We start from the raw sequence: 25,597 nt of genomic DNA, 5'->3' as shown, positions 1-25,597 counted from the left end.
CTCTGAAATTGCCTAGTAAGCCACTAAGTTCAAGGGTAAATTAGGGATGGGCAACAAATGCTGGCCCTCTCAGCAATGACACATCCCATAAAGCGATAATGAATGTTAGCATGGTTTGAAGATTGCTTGATGGACAGTAAACATAAGTAGGAATAACCAGAACATGTCTGGATTAGTAGGCTTTGGGGTACCACTGGGATCAGTATTTGGGCCTCAGGTATTTATAGGGGTACAGGGCAAAGTAGGAAATTGGACTAAATGGATTGGTCTTTTAACGAGCCGTAAATATACGATTGGCCGAATAGCCGCCTTCTATGTTTCATCGTTCTATATTTTCCAGCTTCTTTTCTTGGACCTGTGTGTTGTGTAAGTTAATGATAACCTCACAACAACTCCTGCAGCATTCTGATAGTGAATTCACTCCATGCGATTGGATGCTACTTGTCAGCTGATACTGGGACGGGTGTGTCCATGGCAACAATCTGCTTCTGAGAAAAAATATTCCTAAGTAAATATGTCCCCCGCATAAATTTGAACTCAGCAGCTTTGTATGCCTCAGTCATGATTAGATGAGCAGAGTGAGGAAATACTAAACCTAATGCGCCGTCTGCTCTCTCAGTTGGACAGAAAGATCGCAACCCCTCGAGCTTTTGGTTGTGTTTCAGTGAGTCTTAATCTCTCTCTTGTCTCTGAACCTAAGTTCTGGGCTCAAGATCCCACTGTAGAGACTTGAGCCCCGTGACATATCACTTTGAACTGCAGTTCCAATATTGCAGCACTCCCTTAATACTGATCCTCTGACAATGCAGTGCTCTTTCAGTAATGATCCTCCAACAGTACAACGCTCCCTCAGTATTGACCTTCCAACTGTTAAGTGCTCCCTCCGCTCCGAATCTCCGACAGTGCAGCTCTCCCTCAGTACTAACGCTCCAACTGTGAAGCACTCCCTCAGGACTAGCCCTCTGACTGTGCAGTGCACCCTCAGTGCTGACGATCTAACAGTGCAGTCCCTCCTCAATTCTAGTGCTCTGACGAGGGGTCCCTCAGTACTATCCATCTGACAGTGCAGCGCTCCATCAGTACTGACTCTCTGAGAGTACTGCGCTGCCCCAGTAATAACCTTCCGACAGCTGTCCCTAAGTAATGAGCCTCCAGCAGTTCAGCTTGCCTTTACTTACACTTCATCCCAACAGCAGTTTCTCAGTACTGACCCTCCAACCTTACATCACTCCCTCATTATATTCATACGAACATGGAAAGTAGCAACAGGAATGGGCCATTTGGCCCTTTTCGAGCCTGCTCCACCATTTGATGAGATCATGTCTGATCTGATTATGGCCTCTAGTTTCTTCTCTACTCCTTATATCGTTTGACTTCTTTATCAGTCAAGGACTGTCAAGACTGTAAAAGTTCCAGAAATGCTGGTTTGCTGGTGGAGTTGTATTCAACTCTGTGGGAGTGGATCAGCCCAGAATCGCTGGGAGTGTACAAGAGCATATTTTGTGTTCTGCACCATGTCAGAATCTCTGAGCAGATACATCATCACTCTTACCCACAAGCAAAAAGGGGAATGCATAAATTGTTAACCCATGTCACTTTTTAGCAAATCTGTCCAAGGTCATCGCCAATTGGGTCAAGTCTGCTCAGGAGTTGGCGATTCACCCTGACCAGAACTGATCTGTACCCAGCAGGAAGATCTCTGACACCCTCATGCTACTCCGGTAGGATTGCCTTTGTGGGGGACAGGCTTTGGGAACACCATTTGAGGCCTTACCATCCTAGACCAGAAGGTCTTTGACAGAATATTGCACAGCTACGTGATGGATTTGCCTGCAAAATGGAGTTAGAGAAGGAATCTGCTTTTGGATCAATTGCTCTACACAATTATCAATAGTGCAGTTTTAATCGATGGGTAGGAATTAGAAAACGTTCCGATCAAACCTGAGTCAGGCAGGCTGTTCCCTCTCACATGTTTTGTTTGTGTGTTGTTTTGAACATTTTGTCAAGTCCAGTAGGAAGGATGCGGGCTTAAGAGGAATGACAAGACCAGAATTTGGAGGCATGCAGGTCAAAACCTCCTTGTACATGACATTGCCATCTTGTGCATCAATCCTCTATCAGTGCTCAGAATGATAGCATCCGTGACCAGTTCAAACTTGCTTCCCGACCCAAGATAATCTGGGGAAAGGGCAAGGTCACGTTCTTTGGGAACTGGATCAATCGATTCTTTGTCCTCTTCATCATTAGGTTAGACCACCTACAGCCACTACAGACGTTCAATGAGGAAAGGTCTATGTTCCTCCCCATAGTACACTGAGGGGCTTGAAACCCTGTAAAACAACTTGAAAGAGTGAAAGTAGGAAAGAGAGAGACAGGGAGCTGTGGGAGCAGGCGAGTAACAGGGACATTGGGAAGCAGAGGGTTGGGGGAAGAGACATAAGATCTGGGGGTCGTGTGTAGCCACTGCTCAGCTCCCAGTCTCTGGAGAAAAGATTACCAGACGTCACCCTCTTCAACAAGGTCTGTTTTACAAAAACAAATTTGTAGGATGGTGATTTGAAAATGTCTCCTGAAGGAATCAGCAGCTTCTCGCCATTTCACTGTTATTAGTGATAAACTCAGGCTGAGTCTGCAATCCCTCTTCATATTTTTAAGTGGTTAATTGGGGAGGCCGGGGAGTGACATCAGAGAGCCCCTCCTCCCAGCACAAAGGGAGCGAATGAACCAATCAAAAGGGAGACCGCTCAGATCCCAGTGCACATGCGGTGTACTGCCCCCGGAATCACACACAGCTGCCACTGAATTTCAGTTTGAAATGATCATCGGCGCAGAGGACCGGCAGTGGTGCAGGTGCAGTAAACTGTTAATGTGGGTATTCCCAGTGAGAATGGAGCAGCGTGAACTGGTCGCAGAAGAAAGATAGGAAAGCATCACAGATTCAATAGGATAGAGGATTGGTATAGAGTGTTAAAGTATTAATATAGAGTGTGCTAGTATTGGTATAGAGTGTTAAAGTATTAATATGGAGTGTTCTTGTATTGGTATAAAGTGTTCTAGAATTGGTATAGAGTGTTCAAGTATAGGTATAGAGTGTTCTACAATTGGTATAGAGTGTTCTAGTATTGGTATAGAGTGCTCTAATATTGGTATAGAGTGTTAAAGTATTAATATAAAGTGTTAAATTATTAATATAGTGTTCTGGTATTGGTATAAAGTGCTAAAGTATTAATATAGAGTGTTCTATTATTGGTATAGTGTGTTCTATTATTAGTATAGAGTGTTCCAGTATTGATATAGAGTGTGCTAGTATTCGTATAGTGTTCTAGTATTGGTATAGAGTGTTAAGGTATTAATATAGAGTGTTCTAGTATTGGCATAGAGTGTTAAAGTATTAATATAGAGTGTTCTAGTATTGGTATTGAGTGTTCTACTATTGGTATAGAGTGTTAAAATATTAATATAGAGTGTTCTAGTATTGGTATAGAGTGTTCTAATATTGGTATAGAGTGTTAAAATATTAATATAGAGTGTTCTAGTATTGGTATAGAGTGTTCTAATATTGGTATAGAGTGTTAAAATATTAATATGGAGTGTTCTAGCATTGGTATAGCATGTTCTAGTATTGGTATAGAGTGTTCTAGTATTGGTATAGAGTGTTAAAGTATTAATATAGAGTGTTCTAGTATTATGAGGGGAATAGATAGAGTGGGCAGGATAAAATTGTTTCCCTTGGTGGAGAATTCTAGAACCAGGGGACATAAATTCAAGATAAGTGGCAGAAGCTGTAAGGGGGACATGAGGAAGAACCTTTTTACGCAGAGGCTAGTGGGTGTCTGGAATTCACTGCCCAAGTTGGTGGTAGAGGCAGAGACTCTAAACTCTTTTAAAAAGTACCTAGATTTGCATTTTAAGTGCTGTAAACTGCAGGGCTATGGGCCGGGTGCAGGAAGTTGAGATTAGAAATGGCACCTGGGTGCCCTTGGGCTGGCATGGACAAGATGGGCCAAATGGCCTCCTTCTGTGCTATAACTTTTCGACGGGTCTATGGTTCTATGGGGGAGATTCGATAGGAAAAGTGGCAATCGAGACAGCTGGAAGAGTTAATGTGGATGACACTGCTGTCTTCTGCTTGGGCAAACCGAGTGCAGCCCATTGAGTGAAGATTTAGAATTTGGTGAGTGGGGAGTTTTAGGTATTAGTTTTGTTCTTAAATTTTGCTCTTAAAAACTAATCTAGTCTGTAATTAGCAGTAACTGGAAAGAACTCTGTAAGCAGGAAAAGTTCTTTCCTTCTAGCAGTTTAAACAGGGTCAACTCACTCTCAATTGTAGGAACTGAGTAGTTACTTATCTAACTGGTTAAATCTGTTTACTGTAGCCCTAGTTCAGTTGAGTATAAATTCCAGGATTCCTTAGTGCAGCTTTCTAACTGAGTGAAGACTTGGAATTTGGTGAGAGGGGAGTTCGGTGAAGGGGGATGAGAAGCTGTTTGTATCTTTATCACCTCACAGAAATTGATTCTTGCTCTGTTACAGGGAAAGGAGCTAGCTGTTTAGTGAGTAAACACTCAGGAGCGGGGGGGCAGGGTTGGGTGGGGGGGGGGGGGAGAAAAAAGGAATGTAGTGGCAGCAGTGGACAGTATAATAAGGGGGATTGGCAATGTTCTCCATAGCAAAGATCAAGAGTCCAGACAGGTTTGTTGCAGTGCCAGGGTTCAGGACATCTCCTCAAGGCTGGAGAGAAACTTGCAGTGGGAGGGGGAGGATCCAATGGTCATGGTCTATGTAGATATGAACTACATAGGCAGGATGAGGAAAGAAGATTTGCATAGTCAGTATGACCAGCTAGGCACCAAATTAAGAAGCAAAACCTCAAAGGTAATAATTCCTGGATTATTACCTGAGCCACGTGCATATTGGCATAGGATAAATAAGATTAAAGAAACTAATGCGTGGCTCAAAGACTGGTGTGGGAGAAGTGGGTTCGGGTTTGTGGGGCACTGGCACCAATATTTGGGAAAGTAGAATCTGCACCGTTGGGGCTGTCTACACCTGAACTGTGCTGGCTCAGGTGTCCTTGCGAGCTGCCTAACTCGGGAAGAAGAGAGGGTTTTAAACTGAATAGTAGAGGCAAGGGATCAAATTTGGGAAGATGTGGTAAGCCAAAGAGTAGAGACGAGGCAAGAGAGACGGGTATTAATATGGGAAATGATAAACAGACTGTGACAGGAAGGGACAGAGAGTACAAATCTCAGAGTAAATCAGCAGAAAAGGCTCGACGCTGCCAAAATAATCAAAACTAAAGACTCTGTATCTAAACACGCATAGCATTTGAAAGAAAACAGATGACATACAGTGCAAATAGAAATAAATAATATGATCTGATAGAAATTACAGAGACATGGCTATAGGGTGACATAGATTGGGATCTGAATGTTGAAGGGTACATGAAATATAGGAAGGATAGAAAATTAGGAAAAGGTTGAGGAGTGGTTTTGTTAATTAATGATGGTATGAGCACATTAGAGAGGGATAACCCAAGTTCAGGAGTCCAGGATGTAGAAATGGTTTGGGTTGAGATGAAGAATGATAAAGGCAAGAAGTCACTAGTGCTAGTGGTGTACAGGCCCCCTAATTGTAACTACACCGTAGGACAGAGTGTTAAAACAAGAGATAATGGGAGTTTGCCAGAAAGGTACAACAATAATCTTAGGAGATTTTAATCTACATATGTACTGGAAAAATCAGATGGGCAAAGGTAGCGTCAATGAGGAGTTCATAGAATATTTTCAGGATAGTTTCTTAGAACAGCACATTCTGGTGCCAACCAGAGAGCAGGCTATACTAGACCTGGTATTGAGCAATGAGATAGGATTAATTGATAAACTCCTAGTGAAGGCGCCCCTAGCTAGCAGCGATCATAGTGTGATTGAATTTTACATTCACTTTGAGGGAGAAACGAGTGCATCCAAGACTAGTATTTTCAATTTAAATAAGAGCAATTATGAGGGCACAAAAGCAGAAATGGCTAAAGTAAACTGGAAAATGAGGTTAAGGAATAGGTGAATAGAAGTTCAGTGGCAGACATTTAAAGGAATATTTCAGAATATATTCATTCCAATGGGAAAGGAAATTTCCAAGGGGAGGGCTCACCATCCGTGGTTAATTAAAAAAGTTAAAGACAGTATCAAACTTAAAGGAAAAACATATAATTACGCAAAGATGGGTGGTAGGTCAGAAGATTGGAAAGAATATAAAGAAACGCAAATAATGACAAAAAGGTTAATGAGTAGAGAAGAATTAGAGTATGAGAGAAAGCTATCTAGTAATATAAAGACGGATAGTAAGAATTTCTATAGGTATTTAAATAAGAAAACTGTTAACAAAGTGAGCATTGGTCCTATACAAAATGTTTCTGGGGAATTGATAGTGGAAAGGAGGGTGATGGCGGACAAATTAAACAGGTATCTTGCTTCGCTCTTCACTATAAAGGATACAAGTAACATCTTGGCAATAGCTGTAAATCAGGAAGTGGAAGGGAGGGAGGAACTCGGGAAATTATAATCACAAAGAAAGTGGTACTGAGCAAAATGTTGGGCATGCGGACTGACAAATCCCCAGGCCCAAATGGACTTCACCATAAGGTCTTGAAATAAGTGGCTAGTGAGATAGTTGATGCACTAGTTTTAATTTTCCAAAATTCCCTAGGTTTGGGGAAGGTTCCATTAGATTGGAAAATAGCAAATATATCTCCTTTATTCAAAAAGGGAGGGAGAGAGAAAGCAGGAAACTATAAGCCAGTCAGCCTAACATCTGTCATAGGGAAAATGTTAGATGCTATTGTTAAAGATGTTATAGCAGGGCTCCTAGAAAAAAAAATCAAGGCAATCGGACAGAGTCAACATGGTTTTGTAAAATGCAAATCATGTTTAACCAAATTATTGGAGTTTTTTGAAGCAGCCACATGTGCTGTGGATAAAGGGAACAGGTGGATGTCCTATACTTAGATTTCCAGAAGGCATTTAACAAAGTGCCAAAGGTTATTGCAGAAAATAAAAGCTCAAGGTGTTGCGGGGTAACATATTGGCATAGATAGAAGATTGGTTAGCTAACAGGAAGAAGAGAGTTGGCATAAATTGGTCTTTTTCTGGTCAGCAGGATGTGAGTAGTGGTGTGCCAAATGGTTCAGTGCTGGGGCCTCAACATTTTACAATTTATATAAATGCCTTGGATGAAGGGAACGAAGGAATGGTAGCTAATTTTGCTGACAACACAAACATAGGTAGGAAAGTAAATTTTGAAGAGGATGTAAGGAAGCTACAAATTTAAGTGAGTGGACAAGATCTGGCAAATGGAGTATAACGTGGACAAATATGAAATTGTTAATTTTGGCAAGAAGAATAACAAAGGAGCTTATTATCAAAATGGTGAGAGATTTCAGAACTCTGAGATTCAGAGGGATCTGGGTGTCCTAATGAATGAATCACAAAAGGTTAGTTTGCAGGTACAGCAGGTAAAGCTAATAGAATGTTATCATTTATTGTGAGGGCAATTGATTACAAAAGTCAGACGGTTACACTGTAGTTGTATAGGGCATTGGTGAGACCATGTCTGGAATATTGTGTACGGTACTGTTCTCCTTATTTAAAGAAAGAGGTAAATGTTTTAGAAGATGTTCAGAGAAGGTTTACTAGACTAACACCAGGATTGGAGGGGTTGACTCATGAAGAAAGGCTAGACAGGTTAGGCTTGTACACAATGGAATTCAGAGTAAGAGGCCACTTAATTGAGACCATTAAGATCCTGAGGGGATTTTACAGGGTGGATGTGGAGAGGATGGTTTCTCTTGTGGGAGAATCTAGAACTAGGGGTCACTGTTTAAAAATAAGGGGTCACGCATTTAAGACAGATGAGGAAATGTTTTTTCCTCTGAGGGTTGAGTTTTTGGAACTCTCTTCCTCATAAGGCAGTGAAAACAGAGTCTTTGAATATTTTTAAGACAGAGTTGGATAGATTCTTGATTAACAAGGGGGTGAAGGCTCATCGTGAGTAGGCAGGAATATGGGGTTGAGGTTACATTCAGATCAACCATGATCTTATTGAATGGTGGAGCAGGCTCAAGGGCCGAGTGGCCTTCTCCTGCTCCTAACTTGTATGTTCATATGTCTGCTGTCACGGAGTGATGAGCATCTGCAAACCAGTTCGAGCTGGCCTTGGCAGCCAAGTAATTCATGGCAAGTGTGAGATCCTGTTCTTTGGGAATTGAACTGATCCTTCTTTTGTCCTATTCACCGGCAGGTCAAGACTACCTAAAGATGCTGGGGATATTGTCTGGAGGGGTCAGAACATCTGGCAAAACCTGAAAGGAGCATGTACTCATGGTAAAACAGAAATTGATCGATAGAAAGGGGTTGGGGTAGAAAAGGGTAATGAAGCAATGACATTGAAAATTGGATAAGGAAGGAACTGAAGATAGTTTGGAGGAGGTGTTGATGGAAACATGGTGGATCACCACTTCCAGTTGCAATACAAAAATAAAATAAAATATACCGGTGGCTGAGGGTCAGATGTGAAACTGGTGCATTGGATGTTGAGTCCAGAGGCTGTAAAGAACCAATGTTTTTTTCATTATTTGTTCATGGGATGTGGGTGTTGCTGGCTAGGCCAGCATTTATTGCACTGCTTAGGGGGCATTTAAGAGTCAACCACATTGCTGTGGGTCTGGAGTCACATGTAGGCCAGGCCAGGTAAGGGCAGCAGATTTCTGTCCCTTTAGGATGGAACATAGGACATTGGTGAACCAGCTGGATTTTTATGAACAATTGACAGTGGATTTGTGCTCATCATCAGACTTTTAATTCCAGATTTTTATTCAATTTAAATTTCACTATTTGCTGTGGTGGGATTTGAACCTAGGTCCCTCAGAGAATTATCCTGGGTCTTACTGGAATACTAGTCCAATGACAGTACCAATATGCCACCACCTCCCCATTAAAAGGTGATCTGCTGCTCCCTGATGTTACGCTGAGCTTCAGTGGGTCAGTGCAGGAGACCCAGGACACAGTTGGACTGGAGACCAGAATTAAAATGACAGGAGACTGGGAGCTTAGGGTCATGCCCATCGACTGAATTGGAGGAATCTGCAAAGTGGGCATCCAGTCTGCATTTTCTCTCCCCCAATGTAAAGAAGACAGTGCTGAAAGCAGCAAATACAGTTGCTAAACTGAAAGAAGTACAAGGACATCACTTTATCACCTGGGAGGAGTGTTTAGGATCCTGGACAGTGAGAAATAAGGAGGTAAAAGGGCAGGTGTGGCCTCTCCTGTTTACCTTTTATTTACTCTATCTTTCCTGTAGACCTTAAAACTGGGTATATTTAATTTCCAGTCCTGACCATCTTGCGGTCATGTCTCCATAATGGGTAGTGTGCCATACCCTCCGAGTTAAATATGCACCTGCAACTAATTGAATTTGTACTTTATACTCTGTGATTTCTACACATACCCGGCACCTCTGTTCTTACATATTTCTTTTTTTTTTGTCCTCATTTCATTTCTTTACATCTTTTATTTTCCTTTCATCTGTCCAGGTTTGAATGCCTGCCCCCATCTGCACTGTTTCTCCTGGAAGTTCCAAACTTCAATACCATCGCCGACAAGGCTAATTCATCTCTGCAAGCCTGTCTCATTGTAGAAGTCAATTCTACTGGAACCATGAATTATCCAGCATCAGCTCAGCCAGCCGACCTCTGTGAAGGAATTCACCACTGAGCTTTTGATTCTGGACTCATGGGAAACAATAATACTTTGCTCTGTGGTGTTTGCCCTGTAAATTAATCTTTCTCTATCCCTCATTTATAGTATGAATGCACAGGGAGCTACATAGCAACACCCCCTCCCACGTTTTGAGTGTGTGCAAATAAATTAATGCTCTGAGTTCTCCCTTCCTCTGGGGTTATTAACAGAAACTTGATCACACTAAAGCTGAGGTGTTTGGAAATACACCACTGCTTATAAAGGAGAAAATCAAAATCAAAACAGCTTTGTGTTTATAGACGGGTGGTGACAGGAGAAATCAGGGTTGTTTAAATTCAATCCTCTCCTGTCAGTAACACGACAATTCTGAGAACCACATTTCAGGAAAAAATATCAAGGCCTTGGATTGGTTTCAGAGGAAATTTACCAGGATGATCCCAGGAATGAGGATCATCTTTTACATGGAGAGATTGGAGAAACGTGGATTGTTCTCTTTAGAATAGGGAAGGTGAACAGCAGCCAGGGCAAAGGGATTCAAAGTGGTGGGGTTTTGATGGAAGATGCAGACAAATCAAGCGAATGTCAAGTGGAGGCAACGATTTAAAGTAATTAGCAAAAAAATGGAAGGGGAAGTGAAAAAAAAACAGTGGGTTGTTAAAATCTGGGTGCACAACATGAAGGAGTAATGGAATAGGATTTCAGAGAAATTTCAAGTGGCCAGATCAGTGGGCACAGGTGTGGGCTGGGTCAGTGGGGCACAGGTGTGGGCTGGGTCAGTGGGGCACAGGTGTGGGCTGGGTCAGTGGGGCACAGGTGTGGGCTGGGTCAGTGGGGCACAGGTGTGGGCTGAGTCAGTGGTGTGTGGGCCTGGGTCAGTGGAGTGTGGGCTGGGTCCGTGGGGCACAGGTGTGGGCTGGGTCAGTGGGGTGTGGGTTGGGGTCAGTGGGGTGTGGCCTGGGTCAGTGGGGTGTGGGCTGGGTCAGTGGGGTGTGTGGGTCTGGGTCAGTGGGGTGTGGGCTGGGTCAGTGGGGTGTGGGCTAGGGTCAGTGGGGTGTGGGCTGGGTCAGTGGGGTGTGGGCCTGGGTCAGTGGGGTGTGGGCTGTGTCAGTGGGGTGTGGGCTGGGTCAGTGGGGTGTGGGTTGGGTCAGTGGGGTGTGGGCTGGGTCAGTGGGGTGTGGGTTGGGTCAGTGGGGTGTGGGCTGGGTCAGTGGGGTGTGGGTTCGGTCAGTGGGGTGTGGGCTGGGTCAGTGGGGTGTGGGCTGGGTCAGTGGGGTGTGGGCTGGGTCAGTGGGGTGTGGGTTGGGTCAGTGGGGTGCGGGCCTGGGTCAGTGGGGTGTGGGTTGGGTCAGTGGGGTGTGGGCTGGGTCAGTGGGGTGTTGGCCTGGGTCAGTGGGGTGTGGGTTGGGTCAGTGGGGTGTGGGCTGGGTCAGTGGGGTGTTGGCCTGGGTCAGTGGGGTGTGGGTTGGGTCAGTGGGGTGTGGGCTGGGTCAGTGGGTGTGGGTTGTGTCAGTGGGGTGTGGGCTGGGTCAGTGGGGTGTGGGCTGGGTCAGTGGGGTGTGGGCTGGGTCAGTGGGGTGTGGGCTGGGTCAGTGGGGTGTGGGTGTGGGGTTGTGTCAGTGGGGTGTGGGCTGGGTCAGTGGGGTGTGGCCTGGGTCAGTGGGGTGTGGGTTGGGGTCAGTGGGGTGTGGGTTGGGTCAGTGGGGTGTGTGGGCTGGGTCAGTGGGGGGTGTGGGGCTGGGTCAGTGGGGTGTGTGGGGCTGGGTCAGTGGGGTGTGGGGCTGGGTCAGTGGGGTGTGGGCTGGGTCAGTGGGGTGTGGGCTGGGTCAGTGGGGTGTGGGCTGGGTCAGTGGGGTGTGGGCTGAGTCAGTGGGATGTGGGCTGGGTCAGTGGGGTGTGGGGTGTGGGTTGGGTCAGTGGGGTGTGGGCTGGGTCAGTGGGGTGTGGGTTGGGTCAGTGGGGTGTGGGTCTGGGTCAGTGGGGTGTGGGTTGGGTCAGTGGGGTGTGGGCTGGGTCAGTGGGATGTGGGTTGTGTCAGTGGGGTGTGGGGTGTGGGTTGGGTCAGTGGGGTGTGGGCTGGGTCAGTGGGGTGTGGGTCTGGGTCAGTGGGGTGTGGGCTGGGTCAGTGGGGTGTGGGTTGGGGTCAGTGGGGTGTGGGTTGGGTCAGTGGGGTGTGGGCTGGGTCAGTGGGGGGTGTGGGTTGGGTCAGTGGGGTGTGGGTTGGGTCAGTGGGGTGTGGGTTGGGGTCAGTGGGACACAGGTGTGGGCTGGGTCAGTGGGGTGTGGGCTGGGTCAGTGGGGTGTGGGCTGGGTCAGTGGGGTGTGGGCTGGGTCAGTGGGGTATGGGCTGGGTCAGTGGGGTGTGGGCTGGGTCAGTGGGGTGTGGGTTGGGTCAGTGGGGGGTGTGGGCTGAGTCAGTGGGGTGTGGGCTGGGTCAGTGGGGTGTGGGTTGGGGTCAGTGGGGGGTGTGGGCTGGGTCAGTGGTGTGTGGGCTGGGTCAGTGGGGTGTGGGTCTGGGTCAGTGGGGTGTGAGCTGGGTCAGTGGGGTGTGGGCTGGGTCAGTGGGGTGTGGGCTGGGTCAGTGGGGTGTGGGTTGGGGTCAGTGGGGTGTGGGCTGGGTCAGTGGGGTGTGGGCTGGGTCAGTGCAGTGTCTAAAATTCACTTGTGACTGTGTTTTGTGACAGAAAATGAGCTCAGTTCTGATACCATTCTACATCCTCATGCTGGATAATTGTGCTGGGTGGCCAGACTCTCTCAGTCTCATTCTCGCCAATTCCTGCCTTACCTTGTAACCTTTGTGTACTGTCTAAAGGACCAATTTTCATCAGAGTAAATAGGGCTTTCTCTCACTTTTCTCCCCAAGTCAGTCTATGGCAACTCTTTGAATTGGAATGGTTCTCTCCAGTTGGTTCTCTCTCAATCCTGTGCTAGTTCACCTGTTGCTCCTCAGTCTACAATCCCTGTTTACTTCCAGCTGTGTCCTTCACTCCATGATTCATTGGGAGATCTAATTATAACAGGATATAAAATGTGATGACAACTGACAATGTGAAGTAGAATGTCACTTTCCCCAGATCCCTTGCCTGTACTCCTGGGCTTACAGCAAACAGATAGAATTGGGTGAAAATGTTTTGATTACACTCCTACCACTGTCCTCCTGCCATCTCCTCACATCTGTCAACCTCTGATCCTTGTTTATATTTGTTCACGGGATGTGGGCTTTGCTGGCTAGGCCAGCATTTATTGCCCATCCTTAATTGGCATTGAGAATGTGATGGTGAGCTGCTTTCCTGAATCACTGCAGTCCATGTGGTATACGTCTGTGGTGATCTACCTTACTCTCTGTCTCCCACATGTGCATGTGGTGCTGTCTCCTTGTCAGCCTCCCCCACCGTTTGCATCTCTCTCTCTCTCTCTCTTCCTGTATCGCGCCGCACGTTATCCTCACTTGAAGCTCATGCCCTATATCACCCATCTGTCTAGACCTTCATGTCCACAATCTGATTTACTATCTTTATTTGTCCCATCTTTCCTACTCTATCAGTTTGTGCCATTAACCACTTTTTCCAGCTGCCCATGTCTGCCTCTCTCTCTCTCTTTTTCTGTCTCCCCTGCCTGTCACTTTCACTCAGTCCCCTCATATCTCTCTCCACATCTGTATCTCTCCATCTACCATTTTATTCTCTTGCTGTCTTTCTTCTACCTTGTGCCCCATCTCTCTGTCTCTCTCTAAACCAGCCCCTTGTTTCGCTGTCTTCCCAATTCGCCTCTCTGTCTGTCTATCTTATCTGTCTCTCTCACTGTCTCCCACATCAATGTCTGTCTTACCTCAGCGATGTCTATATCCCCAATCTGTCTCTACCACTGTTTCATCCTCTGTCTATCTCCCATGTCTGGGCCTTACCCTCCCCAAATTGGCCTCCCTATCTCTCTGTCTCTCCCTGTACCTCTGCACCTCTCTATGCCCTTTGCTCATCTGTATATCTCTCTTTCACTCCCATGCACCTCTCTGTCTATCCTTTCCTTGTCTGTCTCCCCATCTTTCAACCATCATCCCTGCCTCTGTATATCCTCCATCTGTCTCCCCATCATATGCCCCCCAAATACTTATCTCTCCACTCATGCTTCTCTCTCTCTCTTTGACTCCACCCATCCCTCTCACGCACTCTGCCCCACAACCCCAGTATATCTCACATCTCTTTTTCCATGCCCCCACCCCCTCATCTAGCTCCTCCATCTGCTTTCATTTCCAGTCTGCCTCTCCCCAGTTGACTCACAATCTGCTTCTCTCTTTCTCCCCCATCTATCCCCCCACAATCTGTATCCACAGGTCTCTCTTTCTATATCTCTGGCTGTTTCCTATGTATGTCTAGCCAGGTTGCCTTCACATTTCTGTCTCTCTTTCCCACCTGTATGATTCATCCAATATGCCTGGCTCCCATCTCTCTGATACACCAACCCCACCACCCCCCCCCCCCCCCACCAACCCTGGATGCCTCCCCACCACCCCCTCCCCAGTGGCCTCTTTCTCTGTCCCCTTAACTGACTCTCTCACTGTCTCTCTCTTTCTCTCTCTCTCTATTTCCTCTTCTCTGCTTCACCCCATCAGTTTGCCCCTGACCTGTCACTTCCTGCGTCTGACATCTGTCTGCCGCTGCCTGTCTCCAGCAGTCTGCCTGTCCCCCTCCCTCAGGATTTCCCTCCACCAGTTGATCTCCCCACCATCTGCCTCTTGTACTGAATCTGTCAGATTGTTATTCTGGATTTGGAGGAAATGCCTCAGAAAAAAACAACTGAAAATGGAATCAACAAAAACCACCATCACGTTTGCAGAACTCAGTAGGAGGAAGGTTAACCCTGAACATTCAGACTGGTTTTATTATTTAATAATGAAGTTGTGATTCCAGTAATGGGATTCCTCCACAGACACAGCTGGACAAGCTTTGTTTTTCCAAGAGCTTCTATTTTTCATTATCAACAAACCGTCCACTGCAAATCCCGCATATTAAATATGTTATGTTTTACCGATTGAGACGTCCAGCCGGAATAATATGCTGCCTTCGCCAAATGACATGAGTCATTGCAACCATCTTTTTGCTTCCATTACCTTGTTTGCTAATCCACCCTCGACAGCGCATTTCCTTCACAGGTAGATCAGCACCCTTCCTTTGGCTTCATTTATCAAATATTCTAACTTGCACCAACTACTTTCTCCTAACTTGTGGTGTGTGATGTGCAGATTATTGTTACCCAGCTATCTGCACTGAGGCTTGCACGTTTTTAAGATTGTGTTTTCTTCGGCGAGGTGTTGAATTGTAGAAATTGGAGTTGGAAGATTAAAACCCACACAGATGGATTTTGCGAATGGGTAAACAATTCCGTGTGGTGTTTGTTGGGTGGAAATGGTAATGTTACCCTTTTAAAGCAAAAATGCTCATGGGGGAAGTGTTCTAAACTGTGAGACAACAGGAAGCCCAAGGCCTTCAACATAAAGCTCCAGCGTTCCAGCTAGCAAACAGTTTATCCCCTAGTTTCATTTGGCTCCAATTTTGGTTCGGCTGTTAAGTGTCACCCTTTTTCAGGCTGATTACATTTCATTAGAATTATACAAAGATCTGACTGAGCGCCCCCTACTCTTTCCTGCCTAACGTGCAGCAATAAATGATCATTTTAACCTAGCTCACAGGTATCACCAGCAAAATTTTGAAACATTCTTTGTGGATGAACCTCCGAAGGCAACATTTATCTTATCAGTTTTATTTATGTGGGCAACTGATTTCCAATCATATTACTGGGGCTCCTAAGTTTAGTTAAAAGCTATGCAGTGTCTACTTGGATAGATGCATGAGTGAACATGAAATCAGTTATCTTTTCGGTAGATATGCGCCTTAGCTAACTAAACCACGATGGGAACTTTCATCCAGGGCTTGTAATGTTGCAAATATCATTGTTCACCTGTTACAGGGTTTTGACATGGCAAATCCTGAGCTTTCAGTTGCATCCCGCTTTCAAAGCTTTGAAGAGTGCACTTCCTTTTGGGGAGATATTAACTTGCATAAATTCCAGGGAAATACAATGGCACAGAGTTAAGTTTCGCTAGTGAGTAAAGGATTTCATATGATATTTGTTGTGTGAAAGTGTGACACCATCCCGTTGAAAGGAAGAAAACTCATTCAGAGCTTTGTACAGTTCTGATGGTAAGGCATCATCCTGAACTGTTTGCATTGTTTGTCTCCGCTGATGTTCCCTGGGTGAGGTTGGAGTGACTGCCCTTGATAACAAGGCAGCATTTGACCGAGTGTGGCCTCAACAAGCCCTAGATAATTTGGAGTAAATGTGAAACAGTTGGAAATTTGTTTGCTGCTTGGGGTCATACCTTCCACAAAAGAAGATAGTTATGGTTGTTGGAGGTCAATCATCTCACTTCCCGAACATCACCGAAGGAATTCTCTGGGGTAGCGTTGTTGGCCCAATTAAATTCAGCTGCTTGACCAATGGCTTTCCTTCCATCAGAACGTCAGAAGTGGGGATGTTCGCTAATGATTGCACAATATCAAGCACTATTCATGGCCCCTCGGACACTGAAGCCGTCCACGTCCAAAAGCAGCAAGATCTGAACAATATCCAGGCTTGGACAGACAAGTGGCAATTAACATTCGCGCCACATAAAAGCCAGGCAATGGCCATTTTCGGCAAGTGAGAATCTAACGATAGCCCCATCACTTTAACTGGCATTACAATAATTAATTTCACTGTATCAACTTCCTGGGTATCAGTACTGAACAGAAACTGAAGTGCACTAGTGCATTAGTACATTGGCCAACAAAACAGATAGAGAGGCTAGAAATCCTGCGGCCATTAATTCACCTCCATTCTCCCCAAAGCCTGTCCACCACCTACAAGGCTTATTACAGTGGTGTGATGGAATACTCTCGGCTTTCCTGGATGAGTGCAGCTCCAAAAGCACTCGAGAAGATTGGCAGCATCCAAGTCAAAGTTCCCGCTTGACTGGAGACCCATCCACAAACATTCACTCCCTGCACCATTGATGCACAGTAGCAGCAGTGTGTAACATAGACAAGATGTAGGAATTCACCAAGGCTCCTTAGCCAGCACCTTCCAAACAAACAGCCACAGGAAGACAAGTGTAGCAGAAACAAGAGAAAACCACCTCCTGTACGTTCCCCTCAAAGTCGCTCACCATCCTGACTTGGATGTTTATCACCTGTCCTTCACTGTCACTGAGTCAAAACCCTGGAACTCCCTTCCTAGCAGCACTGTTGCTGCACCTACACCTCAGGGACTGAGGCGGTTCATGAAGGCATCTCGCCATCACCTTCTCAAATGCAATTACGGATGGACAATAATTGTTGGACTGGACAGTGAAGCCCGCAATGCATATATGAATAAGAATATTACTTGGTCATCAATTACTGGATTGGCACATGAAACTGGAGTTTGTGCCTGAGTCCAGGCCATCTGCTTGTCTACTATTTTAGAATTGCTATATAAATGCGATTTCATGGAGGTATTAAAACACTATGACTGATGCAAATGCAGTGGTGAGGTGGGAGATATTGAAGTGAAGGAGCTCGAAGCAAACGAGCTGGTCATATAATTTTGAAATCAACTCTTATGCTATTTCCCTCTGTATTAACATTTGAGTCCTGAACTTTGAGTGAAATTATCATTTTCAGTGAACACTATTAGCTCTCAGATGCATTTTATTTGGAAACATATGGTGTTGTGAATCTTTAGCCTTTAGCATAGCTAGAATTTCATTATCCACATCTAATAATTGAATTCAATATAAAAATTGATTTACTTCTGACTGGGGAGGGGGAGGAGTTGGGTGTGGGTTGCGATGGTGGGTGGTATGTAGTGGGACCACTGCTTTTCTTTTTTGATACCAATAACCTATATCTGGGTGAGCAGGGCATAATGTCAAAATTTCAGTATGGTGCAGGAATTGGAAGATTTGTGAACTCTGAGGAGGATTAGGGTATAATTCAAAAGGATGTAATGAGGCTGCTGGAATGGGAAGACATGAGACAGGTGAAAAACAATGTACACAATTGTGAAGTAATATATTTTGGTCAGGTGAATGAAGAAGGTGACATAAATTGAAGGGTATAATTCTAATTGCATGCAGCAGCTGAAGGACCTGTGTGTATATACGCATAAAGCATTGAAGGTAGCAGGGCAGCATTTGAATGCAGTTCTTCATTGGGAATCCTGGGTTTGATAAATCAGGGCATAGAATACAAAATGATCTAAGTTATGAACTATCACAAAATACTTGTTCAACTTAAACAGCGGTTTAAGAAGTGTTCAGAAATGATTGAACAGAATGATTCCGAGGATGGGGGGATTCAGTTATGTTTATAGATTGATGAATCCGGGGCGGCTTTTCTTGGAGATTCGGAGGTTGAGAGATGATTGGTTATTTGTGCGCAAAATCACGAGGGGCCTGGTTAGTGCAAATGGGGAGAAAATGTTCCCATTGGCAGGAAGTGGACAACCCTAAAGTGATTTACAAATAACAGAGCCGACATGATGAATAAGTTCTTTTAGCAACCAATGATTTTGATCGGGAAGCCACTGGCTGAGTGCGTCGTGCAGACAGATTCAATTGCAGTTTTCAACAGGGAACTGGATAATTATCTGCAAAGACAATATTTTCAGGGCTACATGGCAAAGGCAGAGAGGCAGCAATGGCTGAGTTGCTGTTGCAGAGACCTGACACAGAGACAATGTGCTAAGTGGTCTCCATCTGACCTCTAAACATTCCATGATTCTATGGTTAAACTATTCGTAATGCCCTGCCACCAAATCTAGTCAATATCTGAGGAAAAAAACCCTTATTTCACCACAAATAATATTCAGGACAATGGAAGACAGCTGCACTCGGAGGATTTAGCAAACATTCTATGTATAAAGTGCATCCACAATATTTGCTTCGGATTATTTATACCCAGCCAAGAGGGAATAATTTGTTCTATAGTTCCATATAATTTAAGACATGACCAGAAATTGTCCCCCCCAAAACCGCTCCCTCCGCCTTGCCCCCCAAAACCGTGAAACCTATTTGCGATGAGTAAGTGATTCTGGAGGCTGATGTGCAGACAATCAGACTTGTGGAATATTATCCACAATATAAATATGTAAGTTCTGACAAAAAATCATCATCCTGAAAATGTTAACTCTGTTGTCTCTGTTGACATAAGCTGCCAGACCTGTTGAGTATTTCCAGCATTCTCTGGCTCTATATTCAATGCCTGTAAGGACAGTTGCGACCAACATTTCCCTGCATGATTCTTTGAGATGACATATTCTCCAAAACCCCATCACCTTCTCATTTCTTGATGGTTTACAAAACAAACCCTGGGAGGAGCGAAATGCCAGTTTCGTTGCTGTGCCCTCTGTTGAGGGTAATAATAATTGTGTAAGACTGGCTATCTGTTTACGAGCTCCATGCGTCACTGCAGCGTTGACAATGAAAAGGATATTGACACAGAAACTGACATAAGTGTCGCCTCCTATGTTGTAAAACCGGTAATAATTTTTGCGAACGCAATTTATATTTGGATGGCACTTGCCACTCACAATGGCTTTGATTTATAGCAGGCAGAATGAAGAAACTGAATTTAAATGAAATGATTAGTGACCACTCGCTTCTTAAACACTAGGAGTTATTTCACCTGGTTGCAAGATAAACAGAGTCCTTGAAGTACCGTCTGTCAAATAGCATAAATGTCTCATTCACAAAAACTTAACACATTTTAAGTGATTGTGCATGATTGAGAAACATGTGGATTTCCTGCTCCCAATCCTCTATATCTTGGGTAATGTTGATTGCATGTGGCAGATTGGTGCAGCTGTTCCTTGCATCTGCACTCAGTTTAACAGCTACATTTAGCTCCCCTCTTGCAAGCGAATATTGTCATTCGTAAGTAAATTGGACTTAAGTGAATTGTTAATGTTTTTAGCTGTTGACTGTTGTGATTCACAATCAATGTCTCGCCAACTGGAAGCAGTAATATTCTCCAGAAGGTTGACGTGCCGTCTCATTTTGTGACTCCGATTTGTGTTCAGTTATAAGGTGTAAACGTCAATATCAACTCTGCAGATTCAACGATAAAATGGTTCCTCCCGCATAAATTTGAAAGATTAATAGTTTTCCCTGATCTATCAGCAATTTTTCAGTGACATGTCATGCCAAGCTTTCATTCTCCAAGCTCAGTTAAAAACTCAATGTAACTTTGAATTTTCATTATTCCTCATTTACTTATGGCCAAGAGTGCCATGATACTTAAGCAAATCATTACATATGCTCCTAATCTGAAATGGAGGATTGCAGGAAACATCGCCTTCATATAAGAGAGTCTTTCCCATTTTATCCGGAGTACTGATTAAAATATAACTGCATTAACGCCGGCAAAGCGGAACATACTTATAATCAGGTGACCTGATTTCGGAAGTAATCAAACAAAACAAGGGAAACAACTTTGTGGCACTGGATCACGTCCAGCATTGTTTGAGTCTTGTCATCCCAAATAACTTATAATACAGGCCTCAGTAGTAACGTTAGAGTAGAGTTACAGCTACATATATTAGGACGATTCTCTGCACGGACACAACTATTAATGCTCGAGTAGGGGCATCCTCAGTGAAGTTAAATTCACCATCAGTAAAGTTACGGTGAATTCACCAACAGTAATGTTATTGAAAGGATATCTCGAGCAAAAGTTGAGTAGCAGCCTGACCTGTCACCCGCCAGTTAGCTTACCACAAGTGTTGTGATGCCAATATCGCCATCATAAGCATTAGAGTAGAGTCATTGTGAAAATTCTGGAATAGGACAAAAATCAATAATCCGAAAACAAAATACTGAGATGCTGGAAAACTTAAATTAAAAAATGTCAATGCTGATCAATACCTAAAGCATTAATTCCGATTCACCCTCCACTGATGCTAAAAAATCTGCTGAGTATTCCCAGCGTTTTCTCTTTGTATTTCATAACACATAATGTTCGAGCAGGGGATCCCTACGGTTGAGTGGATTTTTTATTAGTAATCATAGATTATAATCAGCACGGATAATTTTCGAACATGTTTCCCACTATTCATGTTATAGTAGATAGCAAATAGTACAGTTGACTGACAGCAACAGCATAACTATACGGATATCTCTAGTATAGTTAATTTTAGAGCAATATTATCGCCTGCATTAATAACGCCGGGTCATCAAGAGGTGTCGCCACAGAAGACACCAAGTTTATGTTAAGTAATTACAGACGTTCACATTCTGCAGTGTCTGAGTTAATATCACAGCGGAATAATATGAAGCCCATAGAATCCAACATTGTCCAGGAGGGATGTTCCTTTCAACATTCAAGGGAACATGCGCAGAATTCATTCCCTCTGTGTTTACTTTCCGATCATTAATTTTAATTAACGAAGTTTCTGGAACTGAGCTGATAAATTTCCCCATTGGTGGAGTGGGGTCTCTTAACAGTGAAATTATCCACTTGTTTGTGAAGTGACAATAACTAAACCGAATTATTGGGTAAGCTGTTTCCCTCACGGGGAGACAAATTGACCTATAAAGTGGGAAACATTTATGGAATCTCAATCAGAAAACTGAGTGAGCTCTCGCATCGTTCTAAGAAAACATGATCCAGCCAACGATTGTACAAGTAACGGATATTTATTTCCCAATTCTCGCAGCCTTTGGTATTCCGGGTAAGTCAGTGTTATCTAATAACTTTTGAATATTTCACTGCTGGTGATTATGTGGCTGATTGCGGGAATGTCTCACTACCGAGAGATATCTCTACCGGGATAAATTGCTGAATGTCAGAGGGAGCCCTAGCTATTCGCAGTGTAGGCAACGATTCTGCTCAGTAGATTGTTAGCAACTCACACTGAAAAATATGGAGGTTGACTTCCGGCTCTTCCAACACTTCATAGGCCACTAAAGAATGTGCTTCTTAGTCTCCAAGGTAACAGGTAATGTTTCCCATTGTCTAAATTACAGTGATAATTTCAAGAACTGCAGCGTCTTGCGCCCAGAATGGGACGGGAAGATATTTTGATAAACAGGAAGCTGCTCCTCATTCCTCCCTCGGAAAGGATCTTTTGTGATGTACCGACTCCAGTTCAGTTCCTGAGCGGGTCCTTCTGATCGATTATGGAAAGGAAAAGGGCACCGTTTTGAATTACTTTGGATAGTTTGTTGTTCAGAAGAAATTTATTGCTTCCTGTAATGGCCTGGAAATTATATTCAACACCGCTGTCATCTGATATCCTCCCCAGAATCCCCATCTCCAACTTAGCAGACAGAGCAGACTGTAAAATTCCATTTATTGTAACATGGATCCTCAGTGGCAAAATATCAAATTCACTCAGTGTCTCACACGGGACCGGGCTGATGGCAGGAAGTTTGCATGTAAGGAAATGCATTCATTATTTGGCTGTTGAAATTCAGCAAGTTAAAAATTATCCATTTTTCCTTTATGAAAATTATACTGGTAACTGTGTTGCCTCTGCGAGGGAAACACGGGTAGACTTGCACTGTGCAATTCCATTGAGCCTAATTCCAGTGCCAGGGGCGAAGTTCATTTAAAGGGAAGAAAGGATTATATATGACGGACGGCTGATCCGATTTAGCCAGGTTTACACTATTGTCCTAAGTCACCTTTAGCCCCATTTGAGGCATCGATGCCCAAAGGTGGTTTTGATAGCAGGAGTTTGGGAAATACTCTCCAAGACTGAAGTTTCCACACTGAATTCGAGTGACATCTCTTTCAGCAGCATGAATACTTCAGACTGAAATTCAACGAGAGGACGGCAGAGACCCAGTACCTAGACATAGTGTTATCGGCTCCACTTGAGGGTCAATTACCTGAAAGAACCGAACTTCCCCAAGGAGCCCGATGGAAGAAAACAATGGACAAGATGTTACTTTTTAAAACGTTTAGTGTAAATAAACAAACCAAAGTCTAAAATATATAATTAAATGCTAATTGTGTTCAGTAGAAAGTATTAATTATAGTTGAAGTAGCTGAAACAACAAAGATAAGTCTCACACATTTCTCAGCTAGCTCCAAACATATATTTGCCACGGTGTTCAGTCCGAATGTTTCTCGCAACTCCACCATGCTCCAGCCGTGCTCAACTACTCTTCTTCACGCATGGTCTGATCCTCAAGGGGCCTCCAACAGCCATATGACTCCATCTCAGCTCCACGGATATGGTAATCATCAACAAGGCCTACTTCTGTGCAGCTACTTCTTTTGCTCGGGTTCCAACAGTCCTGACGGCTGAGGATTCACACAGGCACTCTCACCTAACGTCCTATAACACTCTACTACACACTCTGATCAGCTCTTGGTAAACAAAAAAACGCTCTTCAGCGCGCCTTGGTGGCTCATAGCTTTTCATGGCTTATAGACACGCAGCTTCGGCAAGAACCCCTGGACGTGGCCCTGTTCTGCTGAAAAGGAATTGAATACATAAACCCCATCTCCAAGTCTCTTTGTACTTCCCAATCAGTTTCCGTTCCCTTAACAATTACATGCACAGGCTCAATTCTCAGAAGTCTGATGCCCACTTAGGAGATCCCACCGCTAGAAGCATGGTTCTGGTCTCTGTTTCACATCGGGGCAGTCGCAAAAATACTGCCCTGGAAACTATTTTATCACAATAGAGTGCATATTCATTTATTAATTTAGGGATTTCAAAAACACAGGCCAATATTATAAATCTGATACATGGATATAACGCTGAGTAGAAATGCACAGTAACATTTCTCATAACGTTCTGAGGAATGTATCGGAATGTCTATGTTACCTACTTTCTCTCCCTTTTTCCAAAAGCGAACCTGATGACAATCGTGACACTCTACAGAGGAAACTGCGGCCTTTCAAAATGCATTTCTTTCTATATGGTGTCCATGGCAACAGCCGATCTACTGGTAATGCTCAACAATGTTTTCGTGCATAAAATCCTGGGTGTGCATTTTCCACAAATAATCCTGTCCTATACACCAATTTGCAAGTTCATAATGTACACAATTAATACCCACTTGTATTTATCGGTGTGGTTTACAGTGTCCTTCACTTTTGACCGGTTTGTCTCCATATGCATTTACAAGTTTAAGACAAAATATTGCTTAGTGAGAACTGCAGCTACAGTTCAAACAACAATCTGTGCCCTCTCGTTATTAGTAAACATGCCATATTGGTTTGCATTTGAACCTAAGCGAACACTTAACAATGTTCAATGGGGTTTCCAACCCAGCCTGGAATTTTATACATCTCCTTTTGGTGCAGTATTTACTTGGCTACAAAGTATTTTATTGAATTGGGTTCCCTTCTCTTTGATATTGCTTGTTAATTCTTTGACAGTCAGACGGGTTTTATTGGCCAGTCGGGCCCATAAAGAGCTCCGGGGTCAAAGCAGAGAGAACCAGAGTGATCCAGAAATACAGAACAGAAGGAAATCGATTATTTTACTGTGCATTGTATCAGTAAGTTTTATACTGTTGTGGTTGACAGCAGTTGTTTGTTCCTTAGTCCGTGGTGTGGTCATTCATGTACGACCGGATTATACAACTCCTGAATACATCGCCACTCAAACTGGACAAATGCTCATGTATTTGAGTTCCTGCACAAACACGGTTATTTATGCGGCTACACAAACTAAATTCAGGGAAGAGCTGAAAAAGATAGCGCGATTTCCTTGGACACTAATTTTGATACTGATAAAAAATGCAAAATGAAACCAACTCTCCCCATTCTAATTATACATAGGTTGTAGCCAACGTTTCAGTTTTGAATGGTAGCCTTTCTGCTGCAGTGACAACGTATTTTTTATTTAAAAGGAATCACAGAACATTGTTCCAATTTGTGTCATTTGTTTACTGTCTACTGATTTTCCACAGGGATTATAATACATTTTTGATATATATATTGCCACTCAGGTTACTTCATTACCATGCTTCAGCAGTGGAGCAAAACCTCGCTGTGTTGGCCATATCTCCCTTGCAAGGCAGGTGCTTCAATGAGAAGCGCCAGTTCAACGATCAGCGACGGTCCTAACACTTCCAACGCCCACAACAGTGAAGTTAAGTTGCTGTTGCACATCCCAAACACTGCGGGCGTCTTGTCATGTGCACACGTGCTGAAAGGGCTTCGGAAGTTTAAATTCCTGATTGGCTGACTTGCGCTGCCCTGGGCCCGCTGTCAATGCCTCGCACACTTAGCTCAGTGTAAGAGGCTTGGGGGTCAGATATACGGGCCTTGCCTGCATAGTTACGTTCCAAGTGTTAGGCTGGTTAAAACTTTGGTTTAATTTAGAGATTAACCAGCATAACTGAACGGGGTAACACATCCAACACCCCAACTCAGCATCACCTGCTGACACATGGATAATTCCCCCGCCCTGACAGCCTACCCGATCCGAATGCCCACGTGAATCAATCGCCCAACCAAAATAAGTACTCCCTCTCCGATTCATTCACCAGTTCCAACTCGACTATTGCTCATCCAACTAGCACACCCTTGCCTCGTGACCTGTTTGCCCTATCCCGAACTCACTACCTGCCATACGACAACATTCTCCTGCCCAATTACTTCCCAACCTGACTACATACCCGACTCAATGGCAAACATGATGCAAACTAAATAGGCAGGATCGGAGTTTCCACCAAACCCAATTACCCACCCGCGTGACCCAGCTGCTCACCCAAACTGATTAGACACTTATGAGAGCAGATTGGCCAAGCAACCTGATTAACCATCTCCATGACCTGACTGCTCACGTGACCTGATTGTTTATCCTAG

At 44.2% G+C, this 25,597-nt stretch overlaps 1 protein-coding gene and 1 long non-coding RNA gene across 3 annotated transcripts; both read left to right on the top strand.

Annotated features, from left to right (window-relative positions):
• The first annotated feature begins 529 nt into the window (after window positions 1-529).
• Window positions 530-9,932, top strand: LOC121273507. 2 transcript variants are annotated; one of them, XR_005942035.1, is made up of 4 exons: window positions 554-664; window positions 2,656-2,850; window positions 8,296-8,378; window positions 9,587-9,932. It is a non-coding gene; the product is annotated as an uncharacterized LOC121273507 (long non-coding RNA). The 2 variants fall into 2 exon arrangements; XR_005942036.1 differs by lacking the exon at window positions 2,656-2,850 and having other exon boundaries at window positions 530-664.
• An 11,253-nt stretch (window positions 9,933-21,185) lies between these two features.
• Window positions 21,186-24,534, top strand: LOC121273510 (probable G-protein coupled receptor 139). The gene is made up of 2 exons (XM_041180676.1): window positions 21,186-21,494; window positions 23,630-24,534. Exons 1-2 carry the CDS (start codon window positions 21,425-21,427, stop codon window positions 24,532-24,534), a joined length of 975 nt encoding a protein of 324 aa, XP_041036610.1. The 5' UTR covers window positions 21,186-21,424.
• Window positions 24,535-25,597: the final 1,063 nt, after the last annotated feature.

This window comes from Carcharodon carcharias (genome assembly GCF_017639515.1).
Source record: "Carcharodon carcharias isolate sCarCar2 chromosome 24 unlocalized genomic scaffold, sCarCar2.pri SUPER_24_unloc_2, whole genome shotgun sequence".
Classification (NCBI taxonomy): domain Eukaryota; kingdom Metazoa; phylum Chordata; class Chondrichthyes; order Lamniformes; family Lamnidae; genus Carcharodon; species Carcharodon carcharias.
This window is presented reverse-complemented; position numbering and strand designations above follow the sequence as displayed.